Raw genomic sequence first — 22,324 nt, forward strand, 5'->3', positions numbered from 1 at the left:
TCATTTAATTTAGTAAGATGTGCCACAATAGTTTCAGATTCATGGCCATAAAAAGGATCAGATTCAACCAAAGTAATTATATCAGGATCAACAGAGAATTTATAATCCTTATTAGTAACACAGATAGGTGAAGCAGCAAAAGCAGGGTCAGGTTTCATTCTAGCATTAAGAGAATGCTGCTTCCATTTAGTTAATAACTTCTTAAGATCATATCTATCATTGCAAGCTAAAATAGCTCTAGCAGCTTCTTCATCCATAACATAACCCTCAGGAACAACAGGCAATTCATATTTATTAGGGTGAGAGTCTTCATCATCACTATCTTCAATATTATCAGTTTCAATAATTTCATTCTCTCTAGCCCTAGCAAGTTGTTCATCAAGAAATTCACCAAGTGGCACAGTAGTATCAAGCATAGAAGTAGTTTCATCATAAGTATCATGCATAGCAGAAGTGGCATCATCAATAACATGCGACATATTAGAATTAATAGCAGAAGCAGGTTTAGGTGTCGCAAGCTTACTCAAAACAGAAGGTGAATCAAGTGCAGAGCTAGATGGCAGTTCCTTACCTCCCCTCATAGTTGAGGGATAAATTGTTGTTTTCACGTCCTTCAAGTTCTTCATAGTGACTAGCAGGTATAAATCCCAAGTGACTCAAAGAATAGAGCTATGCTCCCCGGCAACGGCGCCAGAAAATAGTCTTGATAACCCACAAATATAGGGGATCGCAACAGTTTTCGAGGGTAGAGTATTCAACCCAAATTTATTGATTCGACACAAGGGGAGCCAAAGAATATTCTCAAGTATTAGCAATTGAGTTGTCAATTCAGCCATACCTGGATAACTTAGTATCTGCAGCAAAGTATTTAGTAGCAAAGTAATATGGAAGTAACGGTAGTAGTAGCAAAAGTAATATTTTTTGGTTTTGTAGTGATTGTAACAGTAGCAACAGAAAAGTAAATAAGCGAAGAACAATAAGTGAAAAGCTCATAGGCATTGGATTGGTGACGGAGAATTATGCCAGATGCGGTTCATCATGTAACAGTCATAACATAGGGTGACACAGAACTAGCTCCAATTCATCAATGTAATGTAGGCATGTATTCCAAATATAGTCATACGTGCTTATGGAAAAGAACTTGCATGACATCTTTTGTCCTACCCTCCCGTGGCAGCGGGGTCCTAATGGAAACTAAGGGATATTAATGCCTCCTTTTAATAGAGTACTGGAACAAATCATTAACACATAGTGAATACATGAACTCCTCAAACTACGGTCATCACCGGGAGTGGTCCCGATTATTGTCACTTCGGGGTTGCCAGATCATAACACATAGTAGCTGACTATAGACTTGCAAGATAGGATCAAGAACTCACATATATTCATGAAAACATAATAGGTTCGGATCTGAAATCATGGCACTCGGGCCCTAGTGACAAGCATTAAGCATAGCAAAGTCATAGCAACATCAATCTCAGAACACAGTGGATACTAGGGATCAAACCCTAACAAAACTAACTCAATTACATGATAAATCTCATCCAACCCATCACCGTCTAGCAAGCCTACTATGGAATTACTCACGCACGGCGGTGAGCATCATGAAATTGGTGATGGAGGATGGTTGATGATGACGACGGCGACGGATTCCCCTCTCCGGAGCCCCGAACGGACTCCAGATCAGCCCTCCCGAGAGAGTTTAGGGCTTGGCAGCGGCTCCGTATCGTAAAACGTGATGAATATTTTTCTCTGGTTTTTTTCTCCCCGAACATGAATATATGGAGTTGGAGTTGAGGTCGGTGGAGCAACAGGGGGCCCACGAGGCAGGGGGCGCGCCCCCACCCTTGTGGACAGGTGGAGGGCCCCCTGACGTGGATTCTTCTTCCAGTATTTTTAATATTTTCCAAAAATAAGTTCCGTGGAGTTTCAGGTCATTCCGGGAACTTTTGTTTCTGCACATAAATAATACCATGTCAATTCTGCTGAAAACAGCGTCAGTCCGGGTTAGTTCCATTCAAATCATGCAAGTTAGAGTCAAAAATAAGGGCAAAAGTGTTTGAAAAAATAGATACGACGGAGACGTAACACTCACACATCGTAAACATGATAAATTGTGTACCAGTCCTGGTAACTTTGTCGGAGGGGCCGGAGTGGGGGAGTCGTTGAAATAAACATACCACGATAACTTCTATGCAAATAATATGATAACTCACACATCATAGACATTAAATTATGTACCCGGTCCTGGTACCTTTGTCGGTGGGGTTGGGGTTGAGGGGGGGGGAGTCATTGAAACATACCACGGTAACTTCTATGCAAATAACATGATAAGTCACACATCGTAGAAATGATAAATTATGTACCCAATCCTGATAACTTTATCGGCGGGGGTAGGGTGGGAGGATTTGTTGAATCATACCACGATAACTCTTATGCAAATAACACGATAACTCACACATCACAGACTTGATAATTTATGTACCCGACCCTGGTAAATGTGGTGACTGTGGCGAGGGGTGGGGGGCCAACCCCGGTAATTTATATGTAATAGACACATACTAAGCTGATAGACCTGAATTTTTTTTTTGAAAAATATACACACGGTAATTTCTATGTAAAATGTATGATAATGTATACATCATAGATTTGATAACTAATATCTTACATTTTAAACACCATGGTATCTTTTATCCAAGGGAAAAAAGTTTTTTAAACATTTTCATCGGTAATTTATGTGTTAAATTACCATACTTCCTCATGCCTTAACCTTCTCGTACTGTAGTTATCAGCCTTATCATGATATAGTTATCATGTTGCTCATACCATAGTTATCACGCTGGTCATGCCAAAGTTACCAAGCCAAACTTTATTTTTTTTCTGATATGGCAAAAATAAGAAAGGTTCAAATAAAATTGTTTATCTAAAATAGACAACAATAGAAGGTGGCTTAGTTGGTTATTACGCTCAATAGGTATTGCATAGACCTAGGTTCGAATCCTCTTTCAAACAATTTTATTTTATTTTCATATTATGCGGTGAAATACCAGAAAAAACCGCTAGCGATTTACCATGGTTTTTGAGAGAAGGAAAAAAATCAGTGGAAAGCGAGCGTGGGAAGATAGCGATCACGTAGGAACTTAGCAAAGTCCTTAAAAAAATTAAAATACTATTCACGAAGCTGAAACAAATGAGAACAATGTCATCTCAGCTAACACACATCTTTTCTTTTACAGTTAGCAACACACATCATACTATCAAACACAATAATATATTATTAACAACTCAAAATTTTATGTTTTTTAGCCGGAATAGGTCGTGTTTTATTCATTCATCTTGGCATGGTATGAGTGCAAAAATCATGAATACAATCTAACTGGTACCTGGCCCAAGTTTTACATACGCATTCGCACAATCCTCCTTCGCTAGCCGATGAGCAGTTCCATGAGCCAAGTGTTTCACCTACTCCACCCCAAACTCCTCCCTTGATCGCATGCACTCCTTTATGTCCTCCACAATAGACCCATAGATTGATATATTCATTTCTGAGCTTCTTAACTTGTGGCTGTCTCTAAGATAAGCTTTGCCGCATCCAGTTCACGTGCAAGCTGAGAAGCCCGTCTACACGCCTTGAGTTCAGCCAATTCAGGTCCATACTTGAGTTAACAAAAAAAAAGTCATTTCTCCGCCCGAAAAAATATGTTACCATCCATGTATGAGTGCATATGTGTGTTGGTGGCGTGCGTACACTGTTATGCGTATTTCTTTAAACTTTTATAAAGGCATAGGGCATTTTTTATTATCTTGCATTTTTCTTAATTCAAATACAAGCACATCATAGAAATCTAGAGTTCGTGTCACTATTCTTATACCTTGGTCAGTCAATTTTCCATGGGGTAGTAATGCACACTTTCTAATATCTCAATGTTCTAACCTTCTAGACATGGAGACTGCCCAAAGAACTTTATCTGGTAGAAGATGCCATCTTTTTTACAGAATAATGACATGATTTTAAAAAAACATATATAATGATATTATTTTCATTATGAATAATGCATTTGTATGTCAAGTCATACAAATTTGATTGCACACTCGCGGGAACATCCAATGAATTCCCAATTACAGACCAAGCATGACATGACATGAGAAAACTTACAATCTTGCTTTTTGAATGTGCAACCCATAACCAGATAAGCCTATCGGCATTCGAGGGCTTGGGCATTCTCACTAAATAGAGCCACCATAGTTGTGCCTCACCCCGAAAGAGGCCATCTTCACTACAAAGAAAGCAATAGTATCTCAATCCAGTTGATGAGTTAGTATACTTACTTACTCTCTGCTTCATTAAATGGTCAAAAGATGCAGTCTTATATATGTGGTAATTTTGTTACTCTGCAACTAAGGAATAGTCTCTCTATGTGAACTATTTTCCTGCTTGGTATCCAAACAAAGAACTTCCATTTCGCCAGTGTATTGGCCTATCATTCAGCCTTAGGACTCTGCGATATAGTAACTTGCTCATCATTTTATTATTATTTGATATTTTTTCAGTTCAATAGTTGTCATACTCAAATTCCATATTCCATGGCAAACCATTAGATTTGAAGAAACACAAAGAAGTCTAATTGGCATCAATTCTATTAGTATGAAAAAACACAAGTAAATGGGAGTAAACTCTTAAATATGATTTCAGATTTTAGCATACCATGTAATGTAAAATACACCTATTTATATGTGCTACTATAAAGGGAATAATGACAATTGAGATGGTCAAGTTAGTCATTAGAACAAAAGAAAGGAAGAACAAAGTAGGTGTATTACATGCAGAGGTTGGGCAGATACTGAAATATGACCTTTTCACCGGTTGAACAGGTCCATCTAGGTACCACAACAGATTGCATCATACCTTTCACCCCCGTTTCTCCTATACTTATTGAAAATCAAAGCACTATGTCAATTCGCTACTGATGCCAAAAGGGAGGCTACCCAACTAGCTCTGGGTAGTAGCAGCTGGAAGATCTTGGACCTATAATGTACAACTACTCCAAACTTTTGTCCAAACTTTCTAGCAAAAAGGCACGTGCAGATGACTCCAGGTGCGTACCTGGCTTAACTTGTTGGTATCATGCATTATGTACTCCCTCCGTTTCTTTTTAGTCTGCATATAAAGTTGAGTGCAAAAGTTCCACGACGACCGGTCCGGCCACCTGGCTACCAAGTGTCGTGCTGTGATAGGCCTAGGACCAAATCGTCACATCCAATGCAAGTTGGGATATGGTGGAGTGCAGCTTTGCAAGTTTGGGACTAAATCATTACATTATGTGCAAGTTGAGGTACCTGGGGTGCTTTTAACTCGATAAAGTTTGGTCAAAGTCAAACTTTGTTAAGTTTGACTAACTTTATATTAAAAATATCAACATTCACAATATGATATAAATATTATCAGATGCGTCATGAAATGTAATTTCATAATATATAGTTTTAGTATTGTAGATGTTCATATTTGTTTGTTACAAATTTGGTCAAACTTTGTGTAGTTTGACTTTGATCAAATTTTATGCGCGAAGTAAAAAGAAAAGAAACAGATGGAGTACTGATCACGCATGTTGCATGCTAGCCGTGGTCACCAAATACTCAACGCATGTAAGACGGGGCCTAATAGTCAGTTAATCACTGGTCAGCTAATCATTAGTCCAAGCTCATCCAAACAGGGCCTTACGCACAAGAAATAGGAAACTCTGTCAGCTAATCATTAGTCCAAACTCATCCAAACAGGGCCTTACGCACAAGAAATAGGAAATTCTGTGAGAGAAGAAAGCGGGTCATGTATTAATAGTGAAGACCTAACTACTAGCATATGAGTAGGTTGAGAGCCCGGTTGCAAAGACCCATACAACCACCAGTAGGCTATATTATTAGCCTTGCTTTGATGGAGGATCAGAAACTGAAACTGAAACACACACATACAACAATAATTTTTTAATGCAGCAGTGTGATTCGATATTCATGTAGTGAAAATGAGTGTATTAGTGGACAAGCGAGGTAGGTTAGTACCAATGCAGCTTGGTGTCATGTTTACTTAGGCGTATTAAGCTATGTTAGCCTGTCCTTCAGACCACATCCAAAGAGGACCTGGTCATCAAATGCTGACAATATATAACGTGGTTGATGTGAAACTTCGGTTGTAAATAAAACACTGAATACAAACATGTTTATGGACTATTGTGCTTCTACTGGAAAACACTAGGAGAATAGGATCGGAGAATCCTATGTTCATACTTTTATTTTATGGTGGAGCACACTAGGCATGTGATATATATATATATATATATATTGTCGGACCTCTCACTTGATCGTCCACCAAACTGCTCACTCATTCTTTTCTTCAACGTTCAAGACCTTCCCAGAAAACAACCAATGGCACCTTCAAAAAAGAATATCTCTGTGAGCATGCTCCTAATTGTCATCGTGGCCGCCGGTATGTATGTTCACATGTATGAACAGTGGAAGTATAAGTGAATTGTCCGTATCTCTCCTTGCAGCTTAAGTCAGTTTTGGCGTTAAATTGGCTGGTTCATGCTACTTATATTAATTTGTTGTTTCGATTAATCTTTCGGCTAATTATAACCACGTTCTTGCATACACCTATTCGATTTGTCCCACCAACATGCCACGTAGATTTTTGATGATGAAAGCAGAATGATCTAAATATGATGTTCGGAGTCATAAATAAATCTGAACCTGCCAGCGAGAGTAAATAATATTCATAACTTCAAACCTCAAAACGATGGGACATATCCTATATGGCTCGAGGCATCGATGTGATACAAATTTTAGAAGCAGAACCGTACAACGGTGTTAGTATCATTGTACCAGGTAGTAACTATTTGATGCCCTCCCAAGCAGAACCACTAAATGAAACATCTCAATACTGAACTCTTAGTCACTCTTATATAGGAATATTTACATCATATAAGATCGTGCAATGCAATAGATTGTTTGGCTAAACTTAAGGTTATTTGTATCCACGTCTGGACCTCCCATTCCTAAAGCCTGAGTGGTTGATTGCTTCTGTTAGTATGACCTCACTATTAGTTAACATGAGGTCCAGTGACACCAAGTTGTTGGGATAGTCGCTTCCATATGGGCACTATATATGTCGGTAGATGGTGATGTGAGAAACATCGTCCAGAGAACTAGTAAAAAGAACATGTTTCATATGATCCAATATATATTTCTGGTAGTACATGTATACCTATACCTACTAATAAAGCAAGGTGCGTTTTATCAAATTTTTCATCCGTTCACGGCCGAAAAGATTTTTTTTCTATCCAATGTGGTACTAAATTCTTATGCATTTGACTGCTACAAAAAAAGGCTTTTGCATAATTTCTTACGTGGGCCGCGCGCTGTGGCCCAGCGAAGCCAACCCACTTATTTTTCGGCCCACGCAGCTGGGAAAATTCTATTTTCCGCACAGGGCGACAAATAGTTGAAGTTTCGCACAGGACAACCAATAATGGGCTGGCCCAGTTTTCTTTGTTTATGTGTTTTACTTCTATTTTTATTCCCCTTCCCCTATCTCTTTTTTGCCTTACAAGTTTATTTTTCTTATAGAATTTATTTCATAAAATCAAAATTCTCATAAAACGTTAGTAAATTTAAAAAAATCAAATTATTGAAAATGTTAGGAATTCCAACATTTTGTTGCTATTTTGAAAAATATTCATAACTTGAAAAACTTTGTCAAAAACTTTTATTGTTTTTCAAAGTTGTCCGAGATATCTAAAAAGAAAATAAATTTTTTGAAAATTCTCCAAATTTTAAAAATATTCTTGTTTCAGTGAAATTTTCAAAATTCAAAATAATGTTAAAAGGTACACATTTTAAAAAATCTTATGAATTTTCAACACATGATCCCGTGCTAAAAACAATTCCACAAATTCAAATAATATTCATGTTTTCATAAAAAAGTTGGTGTTTTCAAAAAATGTTTGTGAATTTTAAAAGATTTTAATTTTGAAAATTTTGTTCACCTTTTTCTACAATTCAAAATAATGTTAAAAGATACACATTTTCGAAAAAAATTATGAATTTTGAACACATGTTCCCATGCTAAAAAAAGTTGGTGTTTCAGAAAAATGTTTGTGAATTTTAAAAGATGTTCCTGTTTCAATTTTTGTTCGTGTTTTTCTGAAACTATACATAATTTTCAAAAACAGTTCAGGATTTAAAAAATGGTTCGTGTTTCCTAATTCAGAAACTTCATACCTGAAAATCTCCTTGATTGAAAGGAAGAGTAGATTGGATAATTTCATGGGCCTTTCTGGCGTACAATGACGTAATAAAACTCTTAAATGCCCTCAATCAATGAATGAAAAGGTAGCGGATTGATTACTTCACACCCCGTGAAATCGAGAAGTTAAATGTTCTTTTTTTACGTGCACACAAGGTTTTGCCTGCACATATAATTCTTACTAATTTTAAATGCATGCCATTTTTTTTCTGTTGCAACACACGTGCATATGTGCTAGTACAAGTAAAAAAGCAAGTATCTCTTATTTTATACTTGAATTGTGTCACCGTGTAATATAGATATCTTGGTTGGTAATTGTCATATATATATATATATATATATATATATATATATCACTAGTAGAAAAAGGGCCTTTAGTCCCGGTTCATAAGGGGCCTTTAGTCCCGGTTCTGGAACTGGGACTAAAGGGTCGGTACTAAAGCCTCCCCCTTTAGTCTCGGTTCTAACTGGAACCGGGACTAAAGGAAATTTTATGATTTTTTTGAATTTTTTTTGAATTTCAAATTTCTGAATTATTTTAACCTCTAATCTCTAATCACCCCTCATCACTGCTCAATTTAACCTTTAATCTCTAATCACCCCTCATCATTCCAAATCATCTAACTTCTCGAACGGTCACCCATCCTCTCACTACTCCAACCTGAGCACGCTTAACTTCCGGGTTCTATTCTCCCTCGTTTCCAAGTCTGGACTTGTTGTTTTCCTGACAATAGTAAGATGTCAATCCTATTAACCCTCAGGAATTTGGCTTGAGCATGAAGTCACAAATTTCACTGTTTGAGTTTCTCAAACTATTGTTCTAAAAATCAATAATTATTTAGTAACACTAATATTTCTTGAATAAGTAGTTTGACCACAATTGATCAAAATTCAAAAAAACTGAAATAATTATTTAGTAACACTAATATTCTTGAATAAGTATTTAGTAACACTAATACTTCTTGAATAAGTAGTTTGACCAGATTTAACAAAAATTCAAAAAAAACTGAAATTTGAGCATAACTTTTTTTCCTTTTAGAATTTGAGGATTCTAAAAATTTGCAAACAGGCCGTAGGCCATTTCCATCGGATGCGGATTTTCGTTCCGAACATTTTGATATATTATACGTTTTTTTCCGACATCGTATGCAAAAGTTATAGCCGTTTTACATTTTCCCTACATTTTTTTGCAAAACATGTCCAAATTTATGTTTTTAAATTTTTCTAACTAGTAGATGTAGTAATATAACTACCTCTCGAAGGATTTTATTTTTTGAAGTTTTTATTATTTTCTTTTGATTTTTCAAAACAAAAAAGGCGATCCACCGGGGGGGGGGGGGGGAGTAGAGTTTGAAAATGGGACCTTTAGTCCCGGTTTGAGACACAAATCGGGACTAAAGGGCATCGCACCCTTTAGTCCCGCTTCATGTCTCAAACCGGGACTAAAGGTCTAATCTTTAGTCCCGGTTTGAGACACAAACCGGGACTAAAGGGCATCGCACCCTTTAGTCTCGGTTCGTGTCTCAAACCGGGACCAAAGGGCTCAGGTGAACCGGGACTAAAGCCTTAGCTGCACGAATCGGGACCAATGCTCACATTAGTCCCGGTTCGTGACTGAACTGGGACTAATGTGAATATTGCCCCGTGACCAAAGCCCTGTTTTCTACTAGTGTATATATCTTACTGCTCCTATTAGTCTCAATTTCACTTAAATGATTGTGGAAAATACAAAAACAATCATTTATATAAAAACACAGATAAAAATATCCCTCAAACATTTATTGGGAGCATATGATCCTTTATTCATAACATTTAGATTGCATGTGCTAATTGACAATACTAGATAATAGACCTTTCTAGCCAGCCCATCACTGCCAAGTGTCCCTAAGCTGCAAGTGACCAAGATTCACCGTTGGGTCTTAGGTTGGTCGTAATGGGAGTATCATAAGCGGTATCATGCATGTCAACTAGACTTTTTGGATGATGTGAAACACAATTAAATGAGAAAAGAGAGAATGTGGTATCATATCATGATACTGTATCATATTAAATGTTGTAGTACTTTGTGTCATGCATGAAAATTAATAAGGCAAGCTAAGATACTAACTTATGATACTATGCATTACGAAAGTAGTATCATACACTAGTATCACATGCATAATATGAGTAAATGATACTCCCCATTACGACCAGCCTTAAGCCTCGCATCCTAACTCGCAGTTCCTTACTGGCAGTGATGCCATGTATTACTGTTGGATAAACCTAAGAGCCCACAGTGACGTTTTACTGTCAGGTGGAGACACACGGACTGAGATCTTGTGCCTTGACAGAGCCCAGGCCGATGAATAGTGTGGTGCCTTCACTGTCTGCATCAATTTTCCTTGTACCAAAGAATGCAAGGATCCAGCCCCTCCACCACATTTTCTTCGGCTCAGCAGTAGGCGACACCACAATGTTGGCTTCCAGCAGCGTGGGATCCTCACGATCCAGCTCGCAACGACTCAGCTTGCCTATGGCCGGCTTCCAACTCCATGGCTCGCCGAGCGTCATTCAAATTTGTCTCCACTAGCAACCTTTGGCGTGTTGATGGTGGGCCAGCTAGCGCCTGACACCATGGCCAGTACAGGCCCAGCTGTGTCACCGGCCGGCCAGCTTTATTTGGAAAACACTAGGGGATAGGATCATATCTTTATGCTTCTACGGTGGAACACACTAGGCATGTGATTTATATATATATACTGCCGCACTTCTTCTCACTCGATGGTCCACCAACCTGTTTGCTCATTCTTTTTTTCAACATAAAAAACTTCCAGAAAAAACAACCAATGAGGCCTTTAGGAAAGAATATCTCTGGAGCCGTGCTCCTAATTGTCATCGTAGCCGCCGGTATGTACGTGCACATGTATGAACTGCTGTAAATATAAGTCTGTCCTAAAAACTAAAGCTTTGTCATTGAATTGGCTGGTGTATGCAACTTAATATGTTGTTTTGATTAATCTTTTTTGAAAGATGTTGTTTTGATTAATCTTTCGGCTAATTAACCATGTTCTTGCATGTGCTAGTATGTCCAATATGTTCAATGTCGTATACATGCGACACGCCGAGTCAATGCCGGCACCTGAGCGGCAATTATAGAGGACCGTGCTTTGGCCTTACCGATGGTTGCGATCGTACATGCCTAAATGAAAGCTCCGATAACGTGTGGGGCTATTGTGACTGCAACTTAAAATGCTACTGCTATACATGCTAGTCTGAGATTGTTGCTATTGCTAGCGCTCCGATACGGCCATGATGCAATGATCCCAGCCTGGCGTTTCTTAAAAATAAATATAAATTACCCCTTTCTGTCTCTTATGTAATATTGTAATACACACTCACCATACTAAAAAATAAAGTTGTTTTAGGGTGAGATTCTTTTCAGATATGAAATTGTTTTACTGCCCGATCATTTCATATCATGTCAGTTGTCATCAAGTCCCGATGTAACATTAATCGTGCCTCATGCCGTATTGATAGAGTCCCTCGCGCCGCACATGGAGGTCGTCGCGCCGTAGGACGTCGTGGCGAAGTCCGTCGGGCCAGACTCCATCGCGCTCACGCCGTAGATCGTCGTCTCGCCAAACCCATCGCCGGAGTCCGTCGAGGCATACGTCATCGCGCTATAGATCATCGTCTCGTGCGTGCTACAGCTACAGCACAAACGCAGAGTTGTTGATGTAGATACATGCATCGCCTACATAACCTAAAAAGCTAAGTCGCTGGAGCAAATCCCGGCATACGGAAAGCTAAGTCGCTGAATCAAAGTAGTATTTGTTCGATCAAGGTTAACGTGTTGTTTGGTTCGGATGATTGTAACGTAACTTATTTACGGAGGGTAATAGATGCCGTTGGATAGTGTTTGTTTTAGGCCTCGTGTGATCGGATCACGCGGTAACGGATACCCGACTTCCCAAAAGCGATAACACTCTAACCGTGATGCTTTCAATCATGCCTAATAAATCATAGCACGACTTCATCTCAAAACTTATCTTTCCCAGCGCTCATGCCTGCACATAAAAATCTTGTTGCATACATGATTTCAGGATCATCTTGCACAAGATTTGAACCACAACTGACATGAATTGGAGCAAACACACCTTGAGTAATTGAACCCAATAACAGTCGCGTGAAGGACGCCTTCTCATGCTACACACGTCATCACCGTTTTACTGTGCAGCGTTGAGAAAGCTAGAAAAAACAGCCTCTCTGATAGAGCGATCACAGCGATTGGATAGAAGGGTTTCGTTCTGGTCGTTCCTATTGGGTCAAACTGGTCCAGATAACACCTACCCCAGGACCGTCCTCCCTTTCCCTTCTGAACGAAGCAAACTGCAAACCTAACCGGCCGGCACGAGCGTCGCCAGCAGGAGAGGAACTGGCTCCGCTCTCTCACGCAGTTACACGCACGTGGTCGTCTCGAGGGAGGAGTGGGTGGGAGGAGAAGGCGGCGGCGGCAGTTTCGATCTGTGCTCTGCCTTACGCGGGAGGCAGCGGATCGATCTGGACGAACTGGCTGCCGGAAGGATGGGAGGAAGAAACCATCGTTGGCCGGCTGGGGGTCAGCAGGTCCGGATCCGCGCATTGTCTCCTTATGCGCCAGGTCTCTTTTTCCAACTTCTTCCTCTTGATTTCCTGGGTGTTATTTGGTCAAATTGGGGGTGATTTTAGCTTCCCCTGATCCAGTGCGAAGCAAGGCGCCCATCGCCCGTCGCCCATGCCAATCCTCCTCGGCTCGTTATCGTCTCTGTTAGGCAGGTGAGAGATGATGCTTCCTCTCCGGGTCTCTCCTGGATATTGTACTGTGTGCGATTATTGGAGAGTCACCCGCAAAAAATAAAAAAATAGTAATAATATTGGAGAGTCGTGTGGTTTTCAGCGGAGTTGACTTGTTAGCTCCGCATGCACTTTCTTAATTCATCCTGCATGACGCCAATGATTTCTGCTGGTTTTCTGTAACTCCATCGGGAAAATGATTGCATAGTTCGTGGATGTGAATTTCCTGAACAAGACGCGGATTTAGCTGCAGTCTGCCTGGTTGGAAGGAAATGAAATAGGCACAACACAAGAAATCATTAACTGGTGTGTTTGTGAGAAAGCACGCAATCACATTATCTTTTGTTTGGCTGCATGTAGTCTCACTAAAAGAGAAGAAATGATTGTTCATTACGTTCACTGGTTGTAATAACAAGTACCACGTACTCACTTCTGTTTCTTAATGTAGCCTCCAATGATCAGCACCCTTCATTCTGCTTCATATGTATCCTAGGAGGTTGCATATGGAGCTAGGCTGAAGTTTGATTCGTTTCTTGGTTGGAAACAAATCAGTTATACCATGCGTGAGATTATGAGATTAAATAAATAGCCAGGCTGAGGTCTCACCGGTCAGCCTGTCAATTTGTTTGTTAGGTTAGGCTGATACGGACAATAACAAAGAAAAAGACACCGGAACGGGTGATAGATCACACCACATCTTCATCTTTTCTGCATATTTCACTCTTAATGCATTTCTGCATGTTCATTTGCTATTTTGCACCAGGTTAGTTGCAACAACTTCAGGCTGATCTTTGTTTACGCATTTTCTGTATTCCTGTCTTGAGCTGCCTATCTATATATCTAGGATATTCTATATAGCCATAATAGATTTTCTTGTGACTATCTATGAACCAATTTTGTGTCTACATAGAGCTTGTTGTCTGATATAACCTTAATATTACTGTATTGCATGCTAAATGTTTGCAGACAGGGCAAACCATTGCTATTAGGAAGGTTCTTCAGGATAAGCAGTACAAGAACCGCGAGCTTCGGACCAAACACCTACATGACCACCCAAATGTCGTAGCTCTGAAGCATTGTTTCTTTTCTACAACTGAGAAGGATGAAATTTTGCTGAACTTGGTTCTCGAGTATGTATATCGCATTACCGCACTACCTCCTTAGTGGTTTGGTAGCGGGACAGAATAGGGTGGTGGAGGTGAGGCAGCAGAGAGTGGGCGCTGGCCATGCTCGCGAGGCCATCCGTGATGCATCGAATATGTTAGCAGGTTTGCACTGCGCTCATGATCATCATATGTTTGTTAAAATGCATTTCCTTCTCAGTTTTATGTTTAATCTTTTGAGTTGTAGTTACTATATAAATTTATAAACTGAGATGTGGAGATTGCAATATTGATCTAAGTTCAGTTCAGTCTATTACGTGACCTGAGTTTGTTATCCATGATTTCCCTCATTTCTTTGTTATCGCACATGTTCATTAATTGATTATAGTCTACTTCAGGTTTTTTTGTGCATTTAGTTCTAGGTTGTTTTGATCTGAGCAAGTGGCTCCCAGCTTTTCATTGATTTTGTAGAATCGTTCATTATATCGAGCCATACCTGATACTGAATCTGAACGTTTCCATCTCTGGTACCATGGCACGACATTGTGGCCGTATCTTGCGGAAGAAGAGGACGACAATGGCTTACAGATGAAGATGACAGTGGCAACTTGCAGTGTAACAGGCTCACAATGCCGCCATGGATACTCTCCCGCACTAGCTATTCAGGTATATTTATTTTCTCCATCTGAACTTCTATAAAATTATGGGCTGCAGCTGCATACGACAGAAATTATTGCGAAGGAGAAAATGCTTGCATGATAGATAATGTAACTTCTATTGTTGGAACTTAACTGTGATAGTGTATTATTAAGAGAAATAAGTTAGTACTATATTATTAAAAGAATGTTCAGGTTAGGAAGTACATATTTGTCTATTCATACGGCAACAAGCATAATCTCATATTGTTTTATATCCTGGATTCTGACCAACTGATCACACTGGCCTGATTACAACTATTGGGTGGTCAAACTGAATTGGTAGAGCTGTAGCACAGAGGACGCAGGGTATATTTCTGTCTAATGCAGCTGGAAGGTGAGTGTATAAACTTCAGTGATTGTGCATAACAAAAGCCATTGGGAGGGGAAGAACATATTGAGTTGTACTCAAATATTTCTGAAAACTCAAGATCCATATGCTTTTAGACTTCCAGGCATGCATAAAAATACACACTTGATTAATTTAGTGTGAAGAGATCACTGTCCATGTGTTACTTAGATTAGCTTTGCTGCTTTGAGGCAATAGAGTTTTGAGGCCCACTGGTTCATTAAAGAGGTATTTTTCTTCTTCTTCTTCTTATGCTCTCATTGTTCTTCTCTTTTGTGCTTTAACATTGTTCTTGTGTTTCCGCTTAATCTAAGGTTGTCAACAATCAGCTGTTTGCTATTTGTAGGATTTTATTGTAAACTTGGAAATCCATTGGCAAATAGCGCTATTTGGGATACTGGTTGTATTGTTCCCCCCCGTTGGTCTGGACATGCCTTTGGATTCTTCCAAGTAGAAAGATGATTTTGTTTTTTCTATCTTAGTAATAAAAATGAAAGGTTAATACCATTATGTTCTCTGAATATTGCTATGGCTGATATGCTACTTGATTAAATAATTGTGGTTTTCTTAAACTAGCAATATTTCTAATTTTCTCTTTTTGGGAGGATAACAGTAATTTATGTGGTGTTAACATCTGTAATTTGGTGAGGACTTTCCATTCATTGGATATTAAGATGTCCAGTTGTTGATATTCGGAGAATCTGCTCATCTTTTTCTTTTGTTAGTCTCTCCATGAAGGAAAGGTAAGGAATTGCATCGTGCTGCTAACTTTGCTCTTTTCACTATGGAGTTAAGGCCCTTACTCTTAGGGTGTGTTTGGTTCGGGAACGAAGTGTAATGGAATGTCATGGTTCCATTCCACTAGAATGGGTCGGTTCCATCCTTGTGTTTGGTAGACATAATTCGAAGGAATAGAATGGTTACGTTTCGTTGTTTGGTCTGAGAGATGGAATGGAATTGATTTGTTCATCTCACCTTGAATTCTGTTGAATTTCAATCAAACAAAAATCACCGAATAAAGTACTCATCCATCGATCCATGCAACAAAGGCGTGTGAGCATCAACGATTCACGAACTGAAGGATTGAGCACGCTTCGTCAAAAACAAATCGCAGAGAACCAGAGAAGATAATATCGGACTCATGCTACAAGATCAACAGCAGCCACCCAACACAAGATCCCAGCGTGCTACAAGATCAATAATAGGCACCTACAAGATCCCGGCGTGCTCATGCAGTGTATTAGGTCAGAGGGAAGAGAGAGAGAGAAGGGCAGAGGTCCGTGGGTCGCCATCAAGGGAGATACAGAGGGGCGACTCAAGGTTGTGGGCAAGCAAGGCGTTCCGCGTTGTCAGCTTGATTTGGAGGAACTACTTGGTTCGGCATATAGCATGAATATTCCTCTCCCGAGAACCAGTGCGTTCCATTCCGTTTTCCAACCAAACACGAGAACGACCTCCAGGGACGGGTCCGACCCATTACGTTCCACTTCGTTCCTCGAACTGAACACACCCTTAGCTACATATACTAACTGAGGTTCGGTTCAATTACTCGATTCAAGATTCAAATATATGTTCGGTGCATTCAATTCTAGTTGTTCTCAGTAGAAATTGATTCTGCTCTTATCTTCTTTTCATGGTTTTATCTTTTGATCTTCGCAAACTACTAGCAGCAATAAAGCAAGACATTTGTCGATAGTGCTCGGACCCTTCCCCGGACCCTGTGCAAGCGGGAGTTATGTGCACCGGGCTGCTATTTAGAGCATATCTAAGTTCTTGGTGTTCAGTATGATAAAAGGAAACATGTTTCTTTTTATTTTTATCGTCGTCATTTTAGTTCATTCATGTGATCTTTCATGCTCTAAATAGTCTTTTGGTACTAGCAGCAATATCATATTATGTCTCTGAAAAATTCTTTCAGCAACGATTGTGTCCTCGCAATTGCGAAGTCTGAGATTGAACTACAGAAATTCAGGATCCTTATGTTTTTGAAAGAACACATACACAGGCCGCGGAGCCAGTCTCTCGCATAGGTAACGGTCGCTCTCACGGACACTACTGCTAGATAATCAGAGTACTATCAGAAGCTCCATTGCTGGATCAAGGCTCGCCAAACCCACAGTTGGATGACACTGGTGGACGCAAGACGTGATGCATCTATGGTTATTTTAGAAAACAAACACTATTTGAGGGACCATTTCATCTCGCAATGGACTTTAAGATGGGGATTCATTTGTCATGTCATGGTACTGATACACTCTAATTATTCAGAAAAGTATCCAGTATACTATTTATGGTAATGTCCATCAGCTGATCACAGAGATCTTTGAGAATCAACCCTGGCCTCTTCGGGATTTAACCTCTGAATTAATTTTTGAATGAGATGTAGTTTTTGTGGCCAAGATATGCATGATACGTATGCCCCAAGTCTCATGACCAGTTTATTTTCTTTTTGGTTGTGATGGTATGTAATTTAGCTTAATAATACCTCCTGATATATATTTTTTTCACAATCTTTTTTTGTCTGGTTATTGTGAATGAGTAGAATGAACAAGCCTAGGATTAAAGTTCACACACAAGCTAAGCTTCTCACTTGAGTTTGCATGTATTACACCCTTAACCCAAAAGGCACGGACTGAGATGCTCCTGCAATTAAAGGGCGCACAGCTTTGCCTCAAGAGGCGCGCCCCATCCACTAGTAAATATGTCAAACATAGTAGTCTTCTTCTTGTCTCTTTGCTCCTATTGCTTGCAGAGCCCTTCCCGTGGTTGGCTGTGCTGGCTGGGATTGGGCAACTAAAGGTGATATGCATGTGCATCCATTATCACTTAGTGTCCCATAGGGACTTCTCCTCTTATATATTTTATAAGCACAGTGCCACAGGGGGGCCCACCTGTCAGATGATTTTTTTTTTGTGCATGTGCCCCCAATCAGGGCAAAAGTTCATACTGTAGCAGCCTTAATAATTGATCTTAATTGACCAAGGTTTAGCTTAGATACAAAAATCATCTGTTTTGTCTAGAGATGTGTGATGTTACCACTTATATTACTCCCACTGTGGGTAGTCTTAATAAAATGGCATATGAGATAAAAGGATTGCAATGGTCCATTAGTACCGCATAACCCAGTTACTACAATATACCACGTCATCTCGAAATGGAAGAGTGAAAAGTCCAGGGAAAGGAAACCCTGGTTCCCCGGGCACAGGGACATTTTCCAACCCCAGGTTAATGATTGCCTTAGTTCCAACAGCCAGTGTCCGGCAGCTTTCTAGTCTTTTCAAGGCAATATTGATGTAAGATGTCAGATAGATAAGCAACTTGTCTGCTGGGCTTTTGACATGTTAGTTTTTGAAGAAAACATTTGCTCGGAAGAAAGTTATCGCCTCATCGACTATATCTGCTTTATCTGTAATAGCATCAACATTAGTTAGCAGTTCGGCATGGTCGTGCAGGAATGGAAGTACATCATTAACTGTGTCTGTTGTTGTACCGGTACCTGAATCTGAGGCTGGGGCTAGGCCCTTGATATGTGTTTTTAGTGGAAGAAAGGACACCCACAGGCTTTTGTGATCCTGTCATCGTCAGTGAAACTAGAGTGATAAACCTGTCCTCGAGGGAGGAATGCATATGGTGCTCACTATCACTAGTTAACATTAACCATGACCAAACTAGAACTAACAAAAGTATGTGGGAAACTAAAGCAAGCGATGAGCACATTCGATAGTTATTTGCTACCATCCATCTTACCTTCGTCAAACGCCTAAACCCATTAAAGGTGTTCCTAAAGGTGTAACTATAATTGAAGTGCTTTAACCCCACAAAATTTATGTCACCGTACTACCTTTTGTCCTGTTTGAAATACCATGACTTTTATAAGCAGAAGACAGCATACAACTATATGGCTTGTATGTTTGACATGCAAATGAAAGTGTCATATAGCTTCATCATTTGATTTGGAGATAAATCAAGTGATATAGTAGTTGTACTTCAATGCTGAGAAAAGGTTTCTATTAGTATGAGAATCAAGAATGGAATTTTATTTTTTTAGGCTTTGCATCATTTCAAAAAGTGTTAGTCATCTCAAGTATTGCTTCCCCCTCTAGTTATGTAGTATGGCTAGCAAACTGCGATGGCGTCAAACTAGAATTTTCTAGCTGTTGGCTTCTACTTTAACATCAGCTTCCAGGACCTTCCCAAACTTGCTCTGTGAAGTAACCCCAAAATATGAACATGAATTTTGTTATGACTAATGAGGCACTGAGGTGCACTGCATTGGTCAGTGGTAGTATCACCTTCAGTAATGAAAAACAGAGGATTCAAAATGGCACCAATCTTTATGTACCAACTTGTCCAACAATAAACGTTCAAAATGGAACTTCACTTTCAATTTGTCCTAGTCAGATTCGGTGGCTGCCCAAATTCAGCGACAATGGCGTCCAGGGAATGACAAGGTCTGGACTAAGGAGAGGGCAAGTAACTCACCATGGCTATGGAGGACCGCCAGCTATAGTGCGCCGCAGACAAACAGGAATCTCCGCCTGTGAGAAGGAGATCCGCCCTAGTACAACCGTAGAACCTAAAACAAATAATAAGGGAGCGGAATACTTGACTAGTTTTTCAACAGAGTGCATACAGAAGCAGGAGTTGTAACAAAGCACTTACAGAAGAAGACTGGCTCTGAATAGTTTCCTCAGAAGCTGATTAATGGCCCCTACCGGCAGCAAGCTATTCAGGACTCTGCATCGAAGATAGAAGCTACCTATGTTATAGGAATATAAGTTGGGAGTTGTGTGATGATAGGCAAAAAATCAGCAAATAACACAGGCAAACTTGCCAGTGATAAATTGAATACTTTCAATTGCATCTACATCATGCAAGACAATCATACTGGAGAGGATTGAAAGGAAATAGCCCAATATTCACAAGGATTTGTTATGAAATGTTTTTTCCTCACAACTTCAGGCCCAAATCTCAAAACAAAATTCGGAGCAATTACATTATCAGATTTAAAACTAACGGATTCCCTAAAGGGCTCATTTGGCTGCACGGACAACACATAGGAAGCGGCCATCTTATGGACTCCCGGATCCACCAGCTGCAACCAAATCGAATCGAAACCCAGAGATGATGGGATGGGATGGGATGGGATGGGATCGAATTGAACGGAGCAATGGGTAGGGACGGGTAGATCTGGACAGCAGGGGACTGGGAGGTGAGGTCGTGACGTCTCGCCGGCTATGGGGATGGACGGGACGGAGGGTGATGGGGGAGGACGGAGGTTGCGAGGTGAGGCGAGGCTCCTCACCGGAGAAGGCGAGCGGCGGGGTCGCTGCTGGTGCCAAGGAGAGATGAGGCAGGTGGCGTCGCTCGTCGTAGAGGAGATCGCAGGAGAGGGAGACGGCGTCGGAGGAAAGCGGGTCGGGTCGGGTCGAGAGGCGGAGAAATTTGCGTGCGTCGTTCACGGCTCCCCGGTTGTCACGGGCGTACTACACTTACCGATTGGGAGATACTAGCATCTCCAGCCCTTGAGCCTCGAGGAGGCATTATTTTTGCCCTTTGAGGGGCTGCCGGCGAATTTTTTTTCTAGGGTTGAGAAAAGATTCACTCGTTTTTCCAGACGGACGCCCAGGCGAACGCCGCGACGCTGCTAGGAGCGGGGTCGAGCCGTGGCTGCTGCTACACATGCACGCGCTGGCTAGCACGTGCGCGGCCGCCTGCGCTCGGGCACGCACGAGCTTCGATCACAGCGCAACACACACACGAGCTTCGAGCACGGCGTTGCGGAGCTCGCCGGCGAGCAATACGGTGGTGCGCGGCCCGGCAAGCCAGGTGAGCGTGGCCAATAGGTCGTCGACGACCTCCTCAATGTACACCACGTCAGACCCCAGCACCAGCTCTGGCGGCTGTGGGTCCAGCCAGAGCAGCAGCTCCGGGTCGACCTCGTACTCGTCGCCCCACAACAGAGCCGACCTGCCGTCCTAGCTCGCGCTCTCTCTCCCGGACCACGATGGCGCCCTCCTCCTCCACCTCCACCACGGTGTTTGCGGCGGCCGCGGACGAGAGGGGCCGCAAGTGCGGAGCCGGCGGAGTGGACACCCAAGTGGCGGACGCGACGGGAGCACGAGATGCTCGACGCGCTGCGCCCCGTGCGCGCCGCGGGCGGCGTCCCCTCCCCGGCGTGCCAGGTGCGCGACGCGGCCGACCGCGCGCTCGCCATCGCCACACGGCGTCATGGAGCACTGGTCCGGAGCCTCCTCCGCCTCCAGCAAGTCGCGCACCGTGGCGGTCCTCGGCAGCACGACCGCCGGTGACGCCTCCTGCTCCGTGACGCCCTCCGCGCACGCCTTGGGCGCCTTGCGCTGCTGCATCGCCGACGCGCGGCCGGTGTGCCTTGAGCTGCTGATATGTCTCCAATGTATCTATAATTTTTTATTGTTCCATGCTATTATATTATCAACCTTGGATGTTTTATATGCATTTAATGCTATTTTATATGATTTTTGGGACTAACCTATTAACCTAGAGCCCAGCGCCAGTTTCTGTTTTTACCTTGTTTTAGAATATCGCAGAAAAGGAAAACCAAACGGAGTCAAATTGACCTGAAACTTTACGGAATTTATTTTTGGACCAGAAGAAGCCCAGAAGACTTGGAGTGCACATGAGGGGATCTACGAGGAGGCCACGAGGCAGGGGGGCGCGCCCTCCACCCTCGTGGGCCCCTCATGGCCCCCCTGACGTACTTCTTCCGCCTATATATCTCCATATACCCTAAAAACATCGGGGAGCACAATAGATCGGGAGTTTCGCCGCCAGAAGCCTCCGTAGCCATCGAAAGACAATTTAGACCCGTTCCGGCACCCTGCCGGAGGGGGAATCCCTCTCCGGTGGCCATCTTCATCATCACGGTGCTCTCCATGACGAGGAGGGAGTAGTTCTCCCTCGGGGCTGAGGGTATGTACCAGTAGCTATGTGTTTGATCTCTCTCTCTCTCTCTCTCTCTCTCTCTCTCGTGTTCTTGAGGTGATACGATCTTGATGTATCGCGAGCTTTGCTATTATATTTGGATTCT

At 41.5% G+C, this 22,324-nt stretch overlaps 1 protein-coding gene and 1 long non-coding RNA gene across 6 annotated transcripts; one reads left to right on the forward strand and one right to left on the reverse strand.

Annotated features, from left to right (window-relative positions):
- Nucleotides 1-3,233: 3,233 nt before the first annotated feature.
- LOC123149274 (uncharacterized) lies at nucleotides 3,234-20,795 on the reverse strand. 5 transcript variants are annotated; one of them, XR_006474562.1, is made up of 5 exons: nucleotides 20,561-20,795; nucleotides 19,918-19,992; nucleotides 19,738-19,831; nucleotides 4,157-4,277; nucleotides 3,234-3,656 (listed from the first exon to the last, which is right to left on the reverse strand). XR_006474562.1 is itself a non-coding variant. In XM_044568905.1 (5 exons), the coding sequence occupies exons 1-5, from the start codon at nucleotides 20,311-20,313 to the stop codon at nucleotides 18,597-18,599; spliced, it is 354 nt and encodes a 117-aa protein (XP_044424840.1). In that variant the 5' UTR covers nucleotides 20,314-20,553; the 3' UTR covers nucleotides 18,205-18,596. The 5 variants fall into 5 exon arrangements, 2 of the variants coding, with proteins under 2 accessions (XP_044424840.1, XP_044424839.1); XR_006474561.1 differs by having other exon boundaries at nucleotides 3,235-3,656; nucleotides 4,157-4,272; nucleotides 20,561-20,791; XR_006474560.1 differs by lacking the exons at nucleotides 3,234-3,656; nucleotides 4,157-4,277 and adding exons at nucleotides 18,205-18,661; nucleotides 18,752-18,827 and having other exon boundaries at nucleotides 20,561-20,771.
- On the forward strand, nucleotides 12,437-17,589 carry LOC123149275 (uncharacterized). Its single transcript, XR_006474563.1, has 3 exons — nucleotides 12,437-12,935; nucleotides 13,019-13,090; nucleotides 14,075-17,589. It is a non-coding gene; the product is annotated as an uncharacterized lncRNA (long non-coding RNA).
- Nucleotides 20,796-22,324: the final 1,529 nt, after the last annotated feature.

The sequence above is a fragment of the Triticum aestivum genome, chromosome 7A, assembly GCF_018294505.1.
Source record: "Triticum aestivum cultivar Chinese Spring chromosome 7A, IWGSC CS RefSeq v2.1, whole genome shotgun sequence".
Classification (NCBI taxonomy): domain Eukaryota; kingdom Viridiplantae; phylum Streptophyta; class Magnoliopsida; order Poales; family Poaceae; genus Triticum; species Triticum aestivum.

What these genes read in the sequence shown, in the direction of transcription:
- LOC123149274 (XM_044568904.1), bottom strand. Translation starts at nt 20,313, where the DNA reads ATGTGTTGTCCGTGCAGCCAAATGAGCCCTTTAGGGAATCCGTTAGTT. An exon ending in GGCGGTCCTCCATAGCCATG is followed by an intron (nt 18,828 to 19,737) that starts GTGAGTTACTTG and finishes TGACGATGACAG; the next exon opens with GATCACAAAAGCCTGTGGGT. An exon ending in AGCCCCAGCCTCAGATTCAG is followed by an intron (nt 18,662 to 18,751) that starts GTACCGGTACAA and finishes ATGCTATTACAG; the next exon opens with ATAAAGCAGATATAGTCGAT.